Here is a 19,621-nt window from a genome sequence, read left to right as displayed (position 1 = left end):
ATACAGGCATATTGTTAGTTCTATTTCAGACAGCTGGACAGACAGGAGCTGCAGTCTTTGTACGTAATAACTTCTACCTAATAACTACAAACTGCTTCACTTATATAATGAGACCTTGAAATAAAATATTCTTATCTTATTCTAAATGCAGAAACAACATTTGATTCCCACATTCCCACCTCACTCTTGGCAGGGTGCAGGCATACAATGATGATTCATTCCGTGCAGTGCTCCTCCACATAAGTCATGTACACCTGATGTCATCTGGATCTTGGAAGTGGGTGTTATCATGCAGGTTAATTACACCCATAATTTCTACCACAGCTGGGTCCCTCAAGTACTGGATACTTTTCTTCATGGTGTTCCATTTGTCTGGTTTAAATACCATGTCTTTCCCTCATAACTGACAAGAGTTGCCACCATAGGGTGAAAGAGCATGTCCTTTTTCCAACTCTTTATCAATGCCACTTTTCCTAGAAAGAGATCCCAGCTGCTTGGCTTCACTGCCCCCCTAAGTCCAGGCTGCTGGCGGCACCGTCCCAGCACTGAGGCAGCCAGGTGACAGTGTGCTCCCTGCCTCATGGCTGTAATCTTTTTGCACATCTTGCAGCTCAATCAAAATTAGGAGTTGGGTGGTTTCTGTCTTCTCCTTCCTTTGTGAAGGCTGTACTCTGTCTTCTCCAAACTTAGAACCTTCTCTCTTTGCTGAACTGACTTCTGTGGACATTTCCTTGTTTTGCTTGTAGGGACAACTGATATTGGTTGGTTCTCTGAACTGTGGGGCTGGATAATCTTTAAGTCCCTTCTAATCCAAACCATTGTATAATTCTGTAAAGTTCCTATTAATATACATCAAATAAACGGTAGAGGCACTAGAGAGACAATATTAAAGCCATTCCTAGACAGATGATGCGCTGTACACCCTAAAGCAAATTGGCTAAAAAAAAAATCAGGCTTTTGAGAGCATGGAATAAGTTAATACATTTTAGTTCTACTGTTACAGAGTGTCCTTTTCTTAAAAAGGAAAGCCATAGAATAAGCAAAAAATAAAGTACACTGATGGATTAATTGCTCTTTCTTGACTAAGAATTGTTGTGGAGCCTCAAAACGCAGTTATGTGGAGTAAAGCACTTAAATTAATTTGCAAACAAATTGACAAGTAGGAAGGTAAATTTTGGAACACTGCACTGAAGGTATACATTGACAAGCAGAAGGAAAACAGCTTTTTCAGATTTTGAATGAAATTATCTACATAGAAAGAGTAGCCAGTGCTGTTCAGAATGAGAACAGGAGATTACTAGTACACAAAAGAGGATTTAATACAAATTTTATGCTTTGATAGCACTCTTAAATATCCTCAGTGGCATAATATGCAGCTTCATAGGAGAAAATGAATGGTAGTTTATAACTGTGACATTTGTTATCTCAAACTGAATACATATCCCTCGAGTAACATCAGTCAATGTAAATATACTTCAGATATTTGCTGTAAATATAGATGAGAAAACTTTACCTTAGTTTTTTCATTTTATATTTAAACACTGAACACTTGATTGATGATTTTGATCTAAGTTGCTTCCATATAGTAAACCTAATTTGCCTCGCTTTGAAGGTTTTCATTTTTAAAGGGAATGTTAAGAGGCTTCATTGGGACAGGTCAGTGGTAAAATATCTAATTTCCAGTCATTATTTCCAGCTGTGATACAGCCTGTGACTGTGTGTCATTTTGGATGTGATATTTTAACATCTCTATTCCTTGTGCTGACCTTTGTTAGAGAAAGTAAATTATTTGGAGTGGAGACTTAGTTTTCATTTAAATGATGCTTTTCTAATTAGTAATAACAATCATAAACATATTTCAGATAGTTGAAAGTGGGTAATTTAAACCAGTATTCACAAAAATGTTTTAATCGCTTAAAACAAACTGACCTTGAATTAAAGAAGATGATGCAAATTATGCTTTTTCAGTATTCATCTGGCTGATCCAAATGTATGAGTTCATGCTTAATAATCATGAAAATGGAAATCTCTGTGCACATATTTGATTTCTATGCATATATTCTGAATGCATGACTTCCCTGCTTCCAAACTAACATTTGGTATTATGCTGATGTGAATGTAATGTAAGATTTGCATGAAAGAATTATGTAGAAATTGCAAGATGATACACTTAGTTTTTCCTTAAAAGCTAAAAACTCCGAAACAAGCTCTGGAGTCCCTGTGTAAGTGAAATCACATGGTATTTGAGAGGAAAAAAAGAGCAGGGGATTCTATCCATGTGAAAACTGAATAAAGAAAGTTGGTTTGAAGTAAAAATGTTAGATCAGAAGTCTATTACTATCTGAATTTTTTTTCTTCTTCTTGTTATATTCAGTTTGCTATGTGCTTACTACAGTGAATGGTGTTGACCAGATCTTGTTGAGGGCTGGATGCTGAGTATGTGAGAATTACAATTGTTTTGCAAATGGTCTTAAGATCTAAGTTATGATTTTCTCTTATTTCTTTAACTCTTTTTACTGAGTGATGTTATAACAGTGTCTTAATGGACAGTGTTGTATGAAATCCTGAAATGCTTGGTTAGAGGAGCGATCTAGCTAGCATTGAGTAAAAGCTACCTTTAAGATATGAATTAATTATTCAAGTTACTGTACTTCATGAATAGTAGAGATACTTTTACAAAAGCCATCCGTTTTGCTTTGTCTTCCTTTAAAAATTTCCAAGCCAATGCCTATGAAAATTTGAAGAAATCAATTACAATGAGTGGAGCAAATTCACATATACAGCATCCAGATCTTTTGTCAAGTAAAATTAAAAAAAAAAAAAAGCTATAAGGAAAGCAATAAAATCAACTGCCCCAAACCTGTCTCCAACTTTGTTTCAAAATTTGCAATTTCAAATCTAGAGAATTTTATGTTTCCAGACAAGTAGTAAAAAGAATATTCAAAATTAAGTAGTCTGTTAAAGAGCACTCCAGTCACTATGGGATTCTAGGAAATTTGAGATGGCTTTGGTGATAACGGTTTAGTACCTGCTGAGGAATAGATTTGGGACAACGGTGATGTCTGAAATAAATGTTAGCTTTACAACTGGTTAATCCACACAGAGCTTTAATATTTAATTATGAGCCTTAAATTGTGTTAATATAAAATCAGTATGTCTTAATGAGTCCAAACTGCTATTGTAATAGAACTGTACCCTGCAGTTTTATGTAAGTTAAACAGACAGCAGCTCTCTGAATTGGCTGTGATTTTTTAAATATATCAGTAAAAAAGAAATTTGTTCATTCTCTATTCAGCAAACAACATTTGGAAGAAGGACTGTCAATTGTAGGAATCATAGAATCATACAGAATGGCCTGGGTTAAATACGACCACAGTGATCTGGTTTCAACCCTCCTGCTATGTGTAGGGTTGCTAACCACCAGACCAGACTGCCCAGAGCCACATCCAGCCTGGCCTTCAATGCCTTCAGGGATGGGGCATCCACAACCTCCTTGGGCAACCTGTTCCAATGCGTCACCACCTTCTGAGTGAAAAACTTCCTCCTAATATCTAACCTAAACCTCACCTGTATCAGTTTAAAATCATTCCTTCTTGTCGTATAACAAACAGCCATTCTCCCTCCTGTTCATATGCTTCCTTCAAATATTTAAAGGCCACAATGAGCTCTCCCCGGAGCCTTTGCTTTCCCAGGCTAAGCAAACCCAGTTTTCTCAACCTTTTCTTAATGGAGAGGTGCTCCAGATCTGCCCTTTGTGAAGCAATGCTGGCTGTCTCGGATCACCTTTTTGTCTCTTTTATACCTTAACAAAGCTTCTAGGAGGATCTGCTCTATGGTCTTCCCAGGCACAGAGGTGAGGCTCACTGGGTCTTCCTTTCCCCTTTTCTTAAAAATGGGAGCAATGCTGCTTTCCTTCTGCTGGGGAAGTCATCGGGGACTTCACCTGACAGCTGTAATTATTCAGATATGATGGAGAATGGTTCAACAACCACATCAGCCACGTCTCTCAGAACCCCAGGATGGATATAATCCAGAACAATGGACTTATATACATTCAATTGCTTGAGAAGGTCTTGGACTTATTCCTCTGTTACAGTGGGATGGAATTGGCTCCCCACATGCTCACCTAGAGGTTCAGGGTCTTGGTAGACATAGGTAGCCTGACCACCAGTGAAGACTGAGGCTAAGCACTCATTGAGCACCTCAGATTTTTCTTTATCTGAGGAAGCCAGTTCCCCATTACCTATCAGCAGAGGGGAAACACTCTCCTTGGCCTGTCTCCTCCTGCTTATGTACCTGTAGAACCTCTTCTTGTTATCTTTCACATCCCTCGCCAAGTTCAGCTCTGTCTGTGCCTTGGCTTTCCTAATCCTATCTCTACACACACGGACAGCAGCCCTGTATTCCTCCCAGGCTACACAACCCTACTTCACTTCCTGTACATTTCCCTGTCCATTTGCACAGTTGCATGAGTCTGAGTTGCTGTGGATTAGTGAGTTCGTGCTTGTGAATTGAACAACAATATGATGCTATGTCCATTTTAAGTTTCTCTTTTAAGTTTCTGACCATCTAGGAACACTTATATGGACATGTAGTTAAGTGTAACAGCTGGTAAGAAGGAAGTTCACAGCGTGGGCATATTTGATTCTTTGGATTTTTCATTATATTTGGAATTGGTGTGGCAGCTGTTAATATTCTGTTTTTTTCATCCAAATTTTTAGGTTATCCCACCAAAAGAATGGAAGCCAAGAAAACATTATGATGACATTGAAGATTTGGTGATTCCTGCTCCAATTCAGCAGATGGTCACTGGACAGTCGGGGCTCTTCACACAATATAACATTCAGAAAAAGCCAATGACAGTGAAAGAATTCAAGCAGCTGGCCAACAGTGACAAGTATGTATATGTAGTCCTTGCTTAAAATGGTTAGTGTTTATTTGTTCCTCTATTGTGATTTCTTTTAAGTTGGTGAGAGGATGATGGTGATTATTATTACTATAAAACCTCCTAGAAGTTTTTCTATCTCTTTAGTTGTAGAAGCATACCACAGTATGAATCTTTCATCTGCTGCTGGAAGTGGCCATTGCATATGTTTGAAGTAAAGAAGGTCATCTATAACACAGGTGTGCTTAGTGCACCTCCATGTTCTGGGCATAGCAAAAAAGCTATAAAGGAAGGAAAAAGAGGTGCTGAAAAGGGCTAGGCAGTACTCTAAAAAAGCTTCAGCTCAGTGATTGAGGAGGGAGGGAAGTAGTAGAAGGAATACTTCCCATCCCTTTTGCCGGAGTAAAACAATATATTCTACGTCAGTATTTCTCAAAAACTGGTGAAAAATGATTTTTTGATTGTGACACAAAGAATTGTTGAGAGAAAAGATATTTGAAAGTAATGAGTTAAAGAAAGCAAAGTAATACTGGCGTGGCTTGAAGGAAAGTTTCTCTTGCTAACTAATTTAAGAAGTTAAAATGTGTGGAGAGAAGCTGTTACCAAGATTAAGAAAAACTTGGAGATGAAGAGCTCTTGAAGAGGCTTCTTAGTAAATGTTGAGTAGTATCCATGCATGTGTAGAAGTGGAAAACTGATCTCCTTTTTTGAATTTAAAAAGATCAGCATATTTATTTTTCTACTTCTTGTGAAGAAAATGATGTTCTCACACAGGAGGTTCTTTTCCTGATAAGTAGGAATTGAACTCTGTTTTTGTAGTTGTTTAAGTGTATTTGTTCTGTTACTGTTAGAGGAGAGAGTTAATAGTTAAGTCAATTCCTATGGTATCTATTCACGCACAACTAAAATGTGCATTTGATTAATGTGGTAAAATGAGAAACAATTTTTTAAAATAGATTTGAGAATGCTTAATACCTGTGAGGGTTTATTATGTAGCACAATGCTTATTATGTATGTTTTATTCCTTATCAAGGAATGTATTTGGGAAGCATTTTCTGATTTCAGTTTTTATACCTGTTTTACTGAAAGCAGTTTACAGCTTCATAGTCAAAGTTGAGAACATTTGGGAGAACTTTTAATAAAGTATTGGCTATGAGTCTCTCTCTGAATATTTGTAACTGCTCTTGAGAAAATGTCACTTCCTGTGACACTGTTAATACTATTTTTCTTAAGCTATTAAAGAACTGGGACCTCTTTTATAAACAAAGATTTTTATCCCTTTATGAAGAAAGCTTCCCTGTTAAGGACAGCCTCTTGAATATCGTGGTAATATCCCTTTCCTTTAGAAAAAAAGAAAGGGCCATGAACATCTGAATGAAAGTCATAGCTCTCTTTAAAACAGTGGTGTATATGTAGTCTAATGCATTGCATCTTATATTTATGTAGGCGTTCTCAATTCACCATTTAACCAACATGCTTCTCCTCCCTGTTTACAGGGAAATGTGGGCGAACCTGCATTCCATAGTGGAGATACTTGTAATAGTAACTGAATTTATGTATCCTTGTTACTCAGTGCTATGCAGAAATACAGGCCATTTTCTGGAGCCATATAGTGAAAAGTGATTGAAATAAAAACTCTGTTGCTAGAAATTAATTGTTTAAGATGTATATTGTTAACAGCTTATCTTTGTTCTGTTCTATCACACGATGTACTTTGTATTCAGGTTTTCTTTCCAGTAGTTCAGCTGTAGTAATCTGGCAGTGCTAATGTTAAATCGTTTCTCAGAGCTGCAGGAGTAGGAGAGCATGTTTTCTTTCCTGAAGGCCAGAATATTGGATATTGGAGTTCTGAGAAAAGAATTTTAAGGCAAAAGCAAATGTTTTTTTTTTTACGGTAGTATGCTAATGCTGTGTCTCAGAAGATCTTCAGAGTAACTTTCTTGGATATACAAAGGTATGGTACTCTAAAGGGGAAAAAAGAAAAGATCTCTTAAACATTTTGTTTCCATTGCTTGAGAAAAGCTTTGCTGTCAGCGTTCGAAACGCTCTGTCTCCTCTTGAAGTCTTCTCCTGGGGGAGGAGGAAGGAAGCAAAGGCAGTACTGCTGCTTGGCAGAATTAGTTCATTTGAATTACTGTGAGATAGGCTTGTGTAGGCCCTGCCTCTGTGTTTGCAGAGATAGTACTGAGGCAGAGACATAATAAATGTCAGTTGTCAGAGAAGTGACTCTTCCATGTGTGTTTGTTGCAAAGGATAGAAACAAAAAGAAGGACGTTTGTATGAAAGCAGTCAGGAGTTCTGTTTAGCTCCTGAAGATTGAAGAAAATGTTGTATGGGTAAGTGTGTAACTTCAACCACTCTAGCTGTCAGGTGTGAGGTTACATTCTGTGGTGAACTATAAAATGAGGAATTGAGGACAAGTTATAATTCTTCCCTTTCAGTGTATTTGAAATAAAGTGATCTTTTAGAATTCTCTTTGCGGGATCAGAAGTATAGTCCATTGTGAAGTTTGTTGTTGAAAGACTATGCTGAACATTTGCCTTACCTCTTCTTCCTCTGCAGATACTGCACCCCAAGATACATAGATTATGAAGATCTGGAGCGTAAATACTGGAAGAACTTGACTTTTGTGGCACCAATTTATGGAGCAGATATCAATGGGAGCATTTATGATAAAGTATGCGTAGCTTTTTATGAAATTTCTCTCTTCCAGCCCCTTCTGAAAAGGTTTTATACTTAGAGCATACACTCTTGTTCTGTGGCTGAAAAAACTGTCTATCTAAAATCTTTGTGTTACTTTCTTGAAAGGTTCTAAGCAAGGTTGAAATTAATTGTACATCAGCAAGAACACTTCTGCAGGGTATTGATACTTTTGCTTACCATAGGACTTCCCTTTTCTTCATCTGGAACTTTCTAGGGATTTGAAATGCCTTACTGTTTATTTCTTAATATTTCAGTATGCATTATGTTTGTGTACCTATGTGGAAATCTAGTGATGTTTTAAGTAAAATAAGAAGTACTTTTAGTTCTCACTTTCATGGAGAAAAATGGATAGCAGTACCTCATACATGTTGGGAGTGTCTATGGTTCCAGTGAAATATGCTTGTGGTTGCTCTGTGCCTCTGAATTACAATAAAGAGGAAGTGCGTTTTAATGGTTACACATGAAGATCTCCATGGATTAAAAAGGACTAAGCACATATTGTATTCCATAGAATTACAGCATATCAATTGGTATCAGATTGGTTATATAAACATTGGCTATGTAAAAATCATTATATTTCTAAATTTATAAATATATTTAATATAAATTAAAAATATATCTAAATATAGATTTTGTTAGAATTATTGAAGGAATGAGACTGATTGAAGAAGTGCTGGCATTAAAAAAAAGTAAGTTTGAGGATTTACAAAATCATAAGTTTTATCCATAAGAGCCTGTCTTGTATAGAATTAAAGGCCCCTGAGTTATTTCATTATCTGTGTCACTCCCAGCTCCAAACATTAAAAAAAAAAAAAAGTAGAATTTCCCTGTGGCAGATGGCCTTTGACACTGCTAATATTTCATATTTTTTTCACAGGGGACTAATTGCTGGAATTCTGTCCAAAGATACATACAGTCAGCCAAGATAGCATTAGGCTATTCAAGTTTTGTGCTAGGTTATATGATCTTTTGAAGTCAGATGCAAATGCCTAGTGGTCTTCAGTATAGAAAAAGCAGCAAGTCCAAATTCTGTTTTATGTCCAAATAGTTATGTAAAAGCGATAAAGAAAATAATCCAAGATTCTGATTTGAGCTGGTTCAGTGAAGAGCCTCTTCAAGCTTAGATGCTCTTGAGTTGTTTTATTTTCTTATAGACAAAAATTGGGCACGGGATAACAGTGTTTGCTTTTTTTTTTTTGCATGTGTCCCAGTAAGTATAAGCTTTTCAAGTATAAGTTTTTATTTCCTGTGTGCACCCTTTTGTCCACCCTTTTATCCCTCTTTTGTCACTCCCTTCACCCCCTCTTCTTTCCCATGCCTTTTTTTAGTGTTGACAGATGACACCTCATGCTCATCATACCAATGTTTTACAAATACAGTCCTTGTGGTTGTGATTAGATGAGTGTTTAAAAATAAAGGGAGAGAAATGTTCGTGAGAGGTAAAATTATTGAAGAAAGAGTAAACAGTCTGAAGAGTTAATGCAGCAGGTATTTCAGAGTTTACAGTTCAGTGTAATGAAAACAAAAAGACGGAATAATCTCTGGTGTGAGAACTGTTGATGAGAAAATTGCAGATACCAGATCAAAATGTTTACCTCAGAATATTTTTGCTGAAGTTAATGTTCAGCCACTAGATGGTGCTCTTGGGCAACTTATATTTTTTATTGTCTTATACTCGATAGTGCTAAGAATGGATTTTTTTTCTTTCCTTCGGTTTCAAATTAGGGATTGTTTTTCATATTAATTCAGTTTGTTTTGCTGTTGCCATTTTTTGAGGGAAAGGGATGGATATACTTCGGTGCAATATTCAGGAGAAAGAGCACGACAGAATTAATTTGGCATAAGAGCCTGTGTATGTGAGACAAAAACAAGTGCTTGGTTTTTACAGAGTGCATTTTATTCTACACTGCGTGTTACTGATACAGAATGATGCACGTCTAGCTGGATTCCTAATAGAAAATACCAGGAAATTAGTGAAAATGTGATATGTATGCATGCTTGGGCTGTCAAAATTATTGAGAGCTATTTCTGTCTTTATTCTTTATTTTAAAAGTTTGCTACTTACGTTTTTTGTCTCCATGATGATCACTTTTATGACAAATCACTGCCTGAAGCTCAACCAAATCTTAAGTTTTGCAGTTTTAATAATGTAAGAAATAAGGTTTGTGGAATGCAGCATCTTAATAGCTGCTTAGATCATAGATTGTGTAGTTTATTTTTCTTAAATTGGGAAATGAAGGATTTTGAAGGGTTTGTGAGAAGGGGCAAAAGTAAAAAGTGTTATGTAGAAGAAAACATTTGAACAGTTATAAATACATGTTTTGAAATCTGACAGCTGCTGTCGATGATTCAGAGTTTCCTCTTGTGATATATAGATTTTTCTAGATTCTCTCTTGTTTATTTGTGATTTCTTGTTTATCTCCTGTGATGTATTTATGGTTTTACAGCATTTTGTTGGTTTTGAACAGACATTACATCTTTGTTCGTAAGGAAATAACGTGAAAGAATAAATGTTTTGTATGCTGTGCGCAGCTTTCTAGAAAACAAATTTAAGATAGTTGAATGTTTGCTTGAAATACTGTTCTATGTTGAAGGCACTCTAATTGCTTTTATACAGAATTATAGTGTTTTTCAGAAAAGAAGACAATAAGGATGGCTCAAGCAAATAATTGCACTAACAAATAGATTATAAAGAACATTATTTCTGTTAAGTTAAGCTTATAAGCTTAATTAGCTAGATGTTCAGGGTTTTGTTTTTCTGTTGCTGTAACTTCATCCGAATTTGAGTGAAAATTAGTAATACTGACAGAACTTACAAGGTCTACAATAAAGCACTAGTCTTTTTACCTTCAGTTGTTAAACCTGCTCTTGAATTGGTTATGGACACCAGTTATGACTGTTTTGGAAGTTTAATTGCAGAGTGGTTATTGTTATTTTTTAATGTTGTTTTAATAGATCTCTCTTGCTTGTAAACTAGCCTGAATGTAATGCCTACTTGAGGCTGCAGAACAGTTGCGGAAACCTGTTGTTCCTCTCAGAAAGAGAAGGAGAAGAGTTCTTTTGTTTCTGATATCATAACTGTATTAATTCATCTGGCAATTGTAACTGTGACTAAATTGGAAATTGTGATTCACCTACTTCTTTTCTGTACAGTCTCTGTCCTGGGGAACTAGTTAGGCCTACTTCAGCGCCACTCCCAGTTGAATAAATCACACTACTAATCACAGAGGTTATGGTCTTGAAGGCAGAACTTTGCTTTCCTTTTCCTTCCCTTAGTTTTGTTCTTCCTGATGCGATAATGCCTTCCTTCTTCCATACTTAAGCTGTGGGGTGCACTTTTGTTTAGTAATACAGAGAGATTGATTCAGTTGAGTTTGCGCGTTAACAGTTGCTTTGAGTTGTAGGTACGTCTCTAGTGTAACATTAGCTTCAGCATCAGAGGTACTCTGGTTTGCAGTTGTATCCTTAACAGAGGAACTAACTGGATTTTAAAGCACCACTTTTAAGATCAGCTGTAGAATTCGGTTTTGACAGTGAAATTAGGGATGGAATGTGAGTTGTAACTTAACTAAAGACAGGGGAGTGGCAGGTTGTAGCAGTGTAAGAGGTTCTTGGAGAGTATTGGTGCCAACTTCCTGACCAAAGGGGTAGAGCAGCTGGTAAGGAAATGTGGTCTTCTGGTAACTTAAAAGGAAAGGCTTGTTACAAGTATTAAAGTCTGAGGAAATCTTGGCTGCACTGACAGTGAGGGGGTAGAGTTCTGGATCTTATGCGGAGACAGCAAGACAGAAAGCAGGACCACAGTCCTGACTTCCAGGAGGCCAAACTTTGACATATTCAAAGAGGAGGAGACTCATGGGATAATACCCTGCAAGAAAAGAGGGCCCAAGAAAGGTGGCTGAAGTTCACCCCCCTCCAAGCTTAAGAGTGACAAGTTCCAGTGAGCAGAAAGTCAGGCAAAATGGCAAGAGGACCATTGTGGATGCGCAAGGATCTTCTGACAAAATTCAAAGATAAACTGAAAGTATATCGAAGGTGGGTGCAAGAACAGGTAATCTGTAAGGAACACAGACACTGTCCAGGTATGAAAATGAGAAATCCAGAGCCCACCTATAACAGGATATGGTGAGAAATGTCAAAGGCATCAAGAAAGATTTCTAAACTGTACGTGACAAAAGGGAAATGGGAAATACAGGTCTGCTGCTGAGTGTAGCGAGGCATGAAAGAGGCCAGATGCCTTCTTTGCCTTAGTTTTTACTAATACTTATAGAAATCCAGAGTACCAGAGATAGGACAGAAGTTTACAGTGAGGTAGAGTTACTCTTGGTGAAAAAGAATCAGGTTGATAAAACTTAAGCAAACCAGACATATACATGTCCATGAGCTCTTATGGGAAGCACACATAAATGCTGAGAGTTATTTGATGTCACACTGAGGCCATTCAATTATATGTGAATGATCATGGTGTCTGGGAGAGATGCATGAGGACTGGAGGAAAGATCTTATCTTCAGAAAGGGCAGGAATGAGGACTGACAGAACTACATGTCATTCAGCCTCACCTTCATCCCTGAGAACCAGGTGGAACAACTACTAATTATGAAAGCCATCTTGAGACACAGGAAGAACAGGAAGGTCATCCATCATAAGAAGTCAGCATGGATTCATGAAGGGGAAGTCATGCTTCACCACCTTGTTAACTTTCTCGACACCTGGCCAAGTGTCTGGCTTGGTAGATGAAGGGAAAGCACTGGATACAGTCTAATTTGGCTTCAGTAGGGCTTTCAACATTCTACCATAAGATCCTTGTGGAAGCTGAAGTGTGGATGACAAAAGAATAAGGATTTCAAAATTGGCTGACTGGTTAGGCCCTAGTGGTGAGATCAGTGGGTCTTGTTGGGGGCCAGTAGCTAGTGATAGTTATCCTAAGGGATAGATGGACCTGGACAGGCTGTAGAAATGGACTAGCAGAAATCTTAGTTCACCAAGGGTGAATGTAATGTCCTGCACCTTGGAAATAACTACCCCAGGTATATGAATATGTCTTGGAGGCTGATCAGCTGGAAAGCAGTTTGTCAGAGAAGGCCATGAGGAGCTCTGATAAACCTAGTTGAGTGTGAACCAGCAATGTGCCCTTGCCACAGAGAAGGAGAGTGGTATCCTCATCATACCATTAAAGGAGGAATGACTCTCAAGGGAGGTGGTCCTTCCTCTCTGCTCTTAGCAGGTGCAGCAACTCACCTTTTAGGGAGAACTACTGGTGACAGGCGGACGGTTGGACTGGGTGACCTTGTGTGTCTTTTCCAGCCTTGGTGATTTTATGATTCTGTGATTTTATGAATTAGAGTACTGTGTCCAATCTGGACTCCATAAAACAAGAGAGAAAAGTGTACAACCATCCAAAAAGGACCGCAGATAAAGGGACTGTTACATATGCTGAGAGAGCTGAAACTGTTCAGTCTGGAAAAGAGGTAGTTCATTGGTATATATAAATAGCTGAAGGGAGAGTGCAAAGAAGATGGGGCTAAGCCCTTTTCATTGATACCAGTTCTACAGGTAGTGGGTGCAAACTGACTTGCAGGAGCTTCCATCTGAATGTCAGGAAGCACTTGTTCACTATGGGTGTCACTGAAGTTGCCTAGAGAGTCTGTGGATTCTCCATGCTTGTCAAGATAGTCTTACAGATTCTTTTGTGAGCTGACTACTTCATGTGTCTTATATGGCATTCCTTATGGTAGTGGATAGTGGAAGCTACTGGTTTGCTTAATGAGGAGGCAAGAACTACAGCAGCTGTAGTTCTCATACTCTATTGTCATTGTCTCCTTCATACTCTATTGTCACTGTTTCTGTGACAATAAGAGTATAGGAAAAGAGTTATGTACAAGTATACAGGAATTAAATTTAGAAAGAACGTCAGGTAATGGGTGATAATGGGTGCAGATGAGCTCTCAGAGGTCACAATTTATGCTATTTTGGAAAAAAATGACAGTGAGTAGGAGTGTTTACAAGAAATGGTAGAGATTAAGAATGAATGTGGCTGAGCATGAAATGTGCCTGATTTTCTTCCTCAGTCTGCCTCAAAGCCACAAACCTGATTTTGCCTAAATGTTTCTATCATGTGGTCAGATAAGCCGAACTCTTATCTCTCAGTAGGATTACGTATGCGCACTCTGTATTGACATCAAGAAAAGTCTCACTGCAAATCAGCACTTTTTAAATGTAGCAATTTCTGTGTGCTTCAGCATGTGATAATTTGAAATGTCCTTTCTGCGTATGATCTTCTCAGAGTTGAGATCACTATGAGTGTTCCTTCACTTACGTATAGAGTTTTAGTATCTATTTCCAAAGACAATCTACTAGCTTCTCTTACTTTGTTCCACCCTTAAAAAATATTGCTGCAAAAGTAAGAGTCATATCTGACAAGTTACCAAGAAAAGAAAAAGTTGATCAAGTACTTGTTTATGGTGCAAAAATTCCGATTGCAGAATTTTCCTATTTCCTTCTTATGCACCTTGAAGAAGCAATAAAAACATGGCAGGCTTTTTAGGGTGACCAAGCAGAGATTTTTCTACATGTTTCTTCTACTCTCCTTCGCCCTCTATATATGTCTTATTATGTGAGCTTTTACAGTGAGTCGTAGAGACATTTTAATCCTAGTTGTACAAGAAACATATTGTTTGCCAGATTAATATTGAAGTGAATCCATGTGATAATTAAGGGAAAAACTAAATACTGAAAAACAGTTATGTTTATTAACATATATGTGTACAGAAACCACTCTCATAGGAATAGAATACCTCGGTCTGATATGTTTCAGGAAAATGTGGAGAACGGTATTGTGTCACTACTATAACTACTCTAAAAATGGGAAATGAATAGAATTTTGTTCAAATTTTGTTAGAAACCTTATTCTTTTCTGCATGAAGATTCTCATTGTTAAAAAAAAAATCCTGAATTTCAGTTTTTTTTTTTTTTTAACCAAGGTACTGAAAGCCACATTTTATTTTGTTTATTTATTTTTTTTGTCCTTGAGAACAGAATGGGTTGGTTCCTTTTGAGTTGTGTTTAGGCATTTATGGGAGCTGCTTGTGAGGTGTTCCCTTTTATCTACATACTGCCTTACAATCTGGTTCAAGTGCTATTAAAAGAATCATAAAAACTCCTAGCAGTAATCTACAGATAGTCTGAATCATCTAAAAAGTTAGCAAAGATTGGAGTATTAGTTTTTTTACATAACCTGCTGCCTATAACTTGAACTGTTTCTCTGAAGAAATGCATAATAAGCCTAATGTGCTGTGGCAAAGACAAATGAGTTGTTTCGCATCTGTATTTCTTTGTTGTAGCAAACAGGGAAAATATGCTGGTTTTTAACTTCCTTTTCCCCCAATGTTGGATTGTGTGGTACAGCTGAACCACAGAATGTGGTACTGGATGGAAGTGGCACAGTGGTACAGAAGAATATATATTGCATGTATTCAAAAATCTGCCACTGAAAGTGTGGATGCTAGAAATACATTCTTTACACTTTACTTGCTATTATTGTAAAGAAGAAGAGTATGCCTAAATGTTCTTCTCCTTCACTTCTGAGTCAAAGAATATGAATACTATTCATCTAATAATGGTTGTTAGCTATGATATACCCTTCTAGGATATACTTCAACTCTTTGAAGTACTATTATATGTTGACTTGCTAAACTACAGGTCCTATGATTTTTTTGTTCTGCATTGCAATTCTGATATCTAAAAACAGTCCCATAACTATTGCAAAAGATCTTAGTAAGAGGAAGGTAAGATTTCTAGATGTTATGATTGGTAAAAGTTTATTTGGATTAAAAATGGTGACTGGAGGAATGAATTCGAAGTGGTAAAACGCCCACTGGGTCCTGTTAAGCAGATGAATAACACCTCTGGTGGAACCTTTAATCTGCAAATTGCTGGAGGCTGGAAGGGTGTTCTGATTCTTGTTTGTTTCTGCCTTCTGTCAGAAGGAGGATACTGCCTAGATTAACAGTTGCTTTCTGTTTTTTAACCTGGTGCATTTATTATGCTCCAGTATGCCTCTGTGGTTAAGTCACTGCTTTTATTTTGCCATATTAGTATGTTTCTCCAAATTGACCACGCACAATCTGTGAACAGTGGTTAATTTTGTGGATTTTTTTTCAATCAAGTAGGTAAATTAATTTGAAGAATAATTAGTTAAAATTGTTTCTGCAAATGAACTGTGTATCTCACAGCTCTGTTGCCTTACTGGAGACTGAGTTTTAGATTTGAAAGGTAGAAATTTTACCAACATCTACTACTTGCATACATATTTACATTTAATTTTCATTGATAGTGCCTATCATAAATAAATTTTTACATGTTTTTATTTCAGACGCTTCTAAGTCACGTAAGTGCATCAAAGCAAAAGCTTTAATTATAAATAAATATATTTGTTATCTGGAATGAGCTCATTCTATAAACATAGCTCCTTTCTAAGACTTCCAGGTAATGTAAGGGTCTTCTTAAGTGAGGTTATCGTTGCAGGCAGTCAAATAAAGTGTCTCTAAGGAGTCAGCTGAACTTCATATGGAAGTTACTGTATTATGTATATTCTAGTTACTGACTGCATATCATGCTTCATTATCCCGTGCTTAAAAAGCAAGAAAATGAAAACTGAGTGTATTAAATGTTCATTATTTCTTGCTGTAACTTGAATACTTAATTTATCACCTGCCCAGCTGTTGAATGCCATTGTATTTCTTAGTCTCAATCAACTGCATCAGAACTGTAGTGCCATCAACCCATTCCCCAAATCTGAGTTGGGTTGGTAGGACTGTGTAGAGTATCAGTGATGGCAGTTAGGAAGCAAGTGATCATTAAGAGCATGTTTAGTTGCAATCTTACTAATCAAGAAACTTGCCTGTATTGAGTTCATAGTAGTTTTCATTTTATTTCTTGAACACTGGCTAATGTCTTCCTTCAAGGAGCTATTAATTACTTTTGTAGTGAAGTTTGATCTCTTTCTCTTCAATTTTGTAGCTTTTATCATTGTTAAACTGACTTTTACACGCTGTATTACCTGAAATAGAAATCATGTTTAGTGAATCTGAAATACAGCAAGAACTACATGTGTGTCTTTTAACATACAAACTTAAGGCAGTTATGGGAGGAAAATGTCTGAAATCCCACGAAATTAGTAGATTTCCTCTGTGATGCTGTGTTACGCAGTCTGTTATTATGGCTGTAGAAAGATCTCTGAAGTGATTGTTTTTTATGGCTTTCTTCAGAAAAGTGCTAAACTAATACAGAAAAATAACTATTTAAAAACATTTTATTTATTTTTTTTTAGTATTATTTTGTAAGTAAGAAGCATAGGTATGCCTAGTGACATATAGCAACCAACTTATCATAGATTCCTGTCTGCAGCTGTTATTTCTGTTGTATGATATTACAACATGCGTTAAGTTTGAAATACTAAATGTTAAGCTTATATGTACACGTCTCTCTGTGTTCCCTGCTGTAAACATCTCAGGCTTAACACATGACCTAAATTCTGCTAAGGACAAAACAATTTTTTGGGAAAACTTCAACAGTCTGCTGCAGTACTGTTCCATTTTTTTAAATCTACAATCTTATGAAAGGCTAGATAAGACACTTATCTTTTGTGATGTACTATCATATAAAGTTGCATTACTTTATTGATTTATTAATACGCCTGTTATGTATCTTTTCCAGGGTATTGAGGAATGGAATATTGCTCATCTTAATACAATATTGGATGTTGTAGGAGAAGACTGTGGAATTTCTATTGAGGGTGTAAATACCCCATATCTGTATTTTGGCATGTGGAAAACAACGTTTGCATGGCACACTGAAGATATGGATCTCTACAGCATTAATTATCTCCATTTTGGGGAGCCGAAGTCATGGCAAGTTTAAATTTTTCTAGAAGTTTATTTATCTGTGTGTTTCAGCTGACTAAAACAAATGCAGTGCAATTGCTTCACAGTGATTAACTTTACACAAAAGCCAAGACAGCATTCTCAGCTAAGAAAAACAATGAAATGGGAGGTCTGTGATATAAAGAACATTGCAGTAATGTACTCTTCTGTTTTAAAGAACAAATCTAATAAGTACACAGGGCTTATGTGAGTTCAGAAGAAATAGGTTGTAATGATTCAATTTGAGAAGTTTAGAGTTGGCAAGTCCGAGGCCATTTGAGAGAGCTCTTGTAAGACCTCTTTGAAATCAATTTCTTTGGTTCAATTTGTTTTGGCCTGACTTGTCTTTTGGGACTGCTTACAGGTTTTTGTATTAAAGATGCATTTAATTGCTCTTTTTTTTTTTTTTTTCTTTAAATCAGAATCTTATTATTCAGTGTTACTCAGGCCCTGTAGCAGAGGAGATTCAGCACTGACACATTTTCTGAATAGGAAGTTTCTGCCATCCTTCCCACTTAAGATTTTTTAATTGAGGAGCCTATTATTTGAAGGAGGGATAAAAAAGTAAATATATGCATAGACTGTGGTCTTATGTGTATGTCTTAAAGTACAAGAGAGAAATGTTTTCCTGCTGATAGTAAGACATGTTTTATTCTCTCCCTGAAATACCTGTAGAACAAATAGCAGTAGCCACTGATTTCCTTCTCTGAACCAAACTGACCCATATCGTTTCAGAACATTGCATTAAAGTTCATTGACAGTCTTAATCAGTTAGAAGTTTATGTATTTATTCTTATATACTTGCTGGAGGAATGCTGCAATAATTTACACTAATGCTGTTAATGTATTCAAATGTTCTTTTGTTAAAATGATATTAACATATTACTTCAAAGAAGTGGAGGAGTTCCAGTTTAGGATTCAGATCTTATGTGTGCTGAGTGAACTGACATGATTTCTTACAGAACCCAAATGAAAACTATTTTATTAAGAAGCATTTTCATATGTTTTCTCTGAGTTCTTAGAGTAGCTTCCACCTCAAATCCCAAATAAGATTTTGCAGGTAGCAGCTACACCTGACTGGTGGGATTGTCTTTATGGATTTTGGAGCTTTCTCCAATAGTTAGTCATAGGCAGTCTTCCATTTCTTCTTATTCTCTGTGCACTTCATTAAGAGGCATGCAAACGAGTTCATACTATGGAGTGTATACTGATTCCTTTGTTGACTGCTTCATTTGAAGCACAAGAAGTATGCCAGGTAACCATTAGCAAAGTCAGGATTATGGTTATTTTTCTGTCTACATATGTATATATATATGTATTTGTGTAATTTATATGCTTGCTTTATAAATTACTTCTTACCTGCGGAAAAGTTCTAAGGATAGGCAATAATTTGAGAGGAAGAAATGAATTAATATAATTCGGAAGCCTTGAAATAATACAGTATGGGGGAGAAGGATGTTCTGAGGAAAGATTTGAGAGAAAGTAGAACAGTGTCTGCTGTAATTGCTTGCTGCCAGGCAGAATTTTTGCTGCAGCTTTTCCTTTGTGTCTGTTTGTTTCTGAGGGGAAGGAAATCTTGAAGACACTGCCTCATTTAACATCAGTGTTTCTTATGAGAACAGTCTCATTACCCAGAATAACCACTGGCATGATTTACCTACTTTGTTATTCCAGTTTGTTGTTTGCGTATTTCATAATGGTTTCTCAGAGCTGTGGATCCACACTGGAAGTTTCTTCACTCTGCCATTTGTTGTTAAGTATATTCATCATCTTCTGCTGTAATTATGATTTCAGGCTTATAGGCCTTGACTGAAGATTTTTTTAAAGTAATAGTTTGAGGAGTGTGACATGTTCAAATACTGAACTGCTCTTAGACATTAATGCCTCACCTAACACAGTTGTTAGTAGTAAACTGTTAGCCCGTTGGTATGTGTGCTATATACATGCATCAACTATAGACAGTGCTTCAATTTGCATTATAAATTTATAAATGACAAAAATCTGTATGAGTTATTTGCATTTTGGAAATTATTTCATGCTGCATTAAGTATCTGAAAGCAGCGCTTTTCAGGAAAAGAGTACAAACCTGCGGAGTAATTCAGACAGATTATA

The 19,621-nt window shown here is 36.7% G+C and overlaps 1 protein-coding gene across 7 annotated transcripts in view; it reads left to right on the top strand.

Moving 5' to 3' along the window:
• KDM4C (lysine demethylase 4C) overlaps nt 1-19,621 on the top strand; it is a 268,145-nt gene that overhangs the window by 23,332 nt on the left and 225,192 nt on the right. For all 7 annotated transcript variants that reach the window (XM_085528382.1, XM_015848974.2, XM_085528383.1 and 4 more), the window contains exons 3-5: nt 4,722-4,897; nt 7,448-7,562; nt 17,304-17,497. In XM_085528382.1, the coding sequence (XP_085384508.1) occupies nt 4,722-4,897; nt 7,448-7,562; nt 17,304-17,497 (485 nt within the window). The remainder of the gene's footprint in view (nt 1-4,721; nt 4,898-7,447; nt 7,563-17,303; nt 17,498-19,621) is intronic.

This window comes from Coturnix japonica, chromosome Z (genome assembly GCF_054131305.1).
Source record: "Coturnix japonica strain WE chromosome Z, WE-NBRP24, whole genome shotgun sequence".
NCBI lineage: Eukaryota > Metazoa > Chordata > Aves > Galliformes > Phasianidae > Coturnix > Coturnix japonica.
This window is presented reverse-complemented; position numbering and strand designations above follow the sequence as displayed.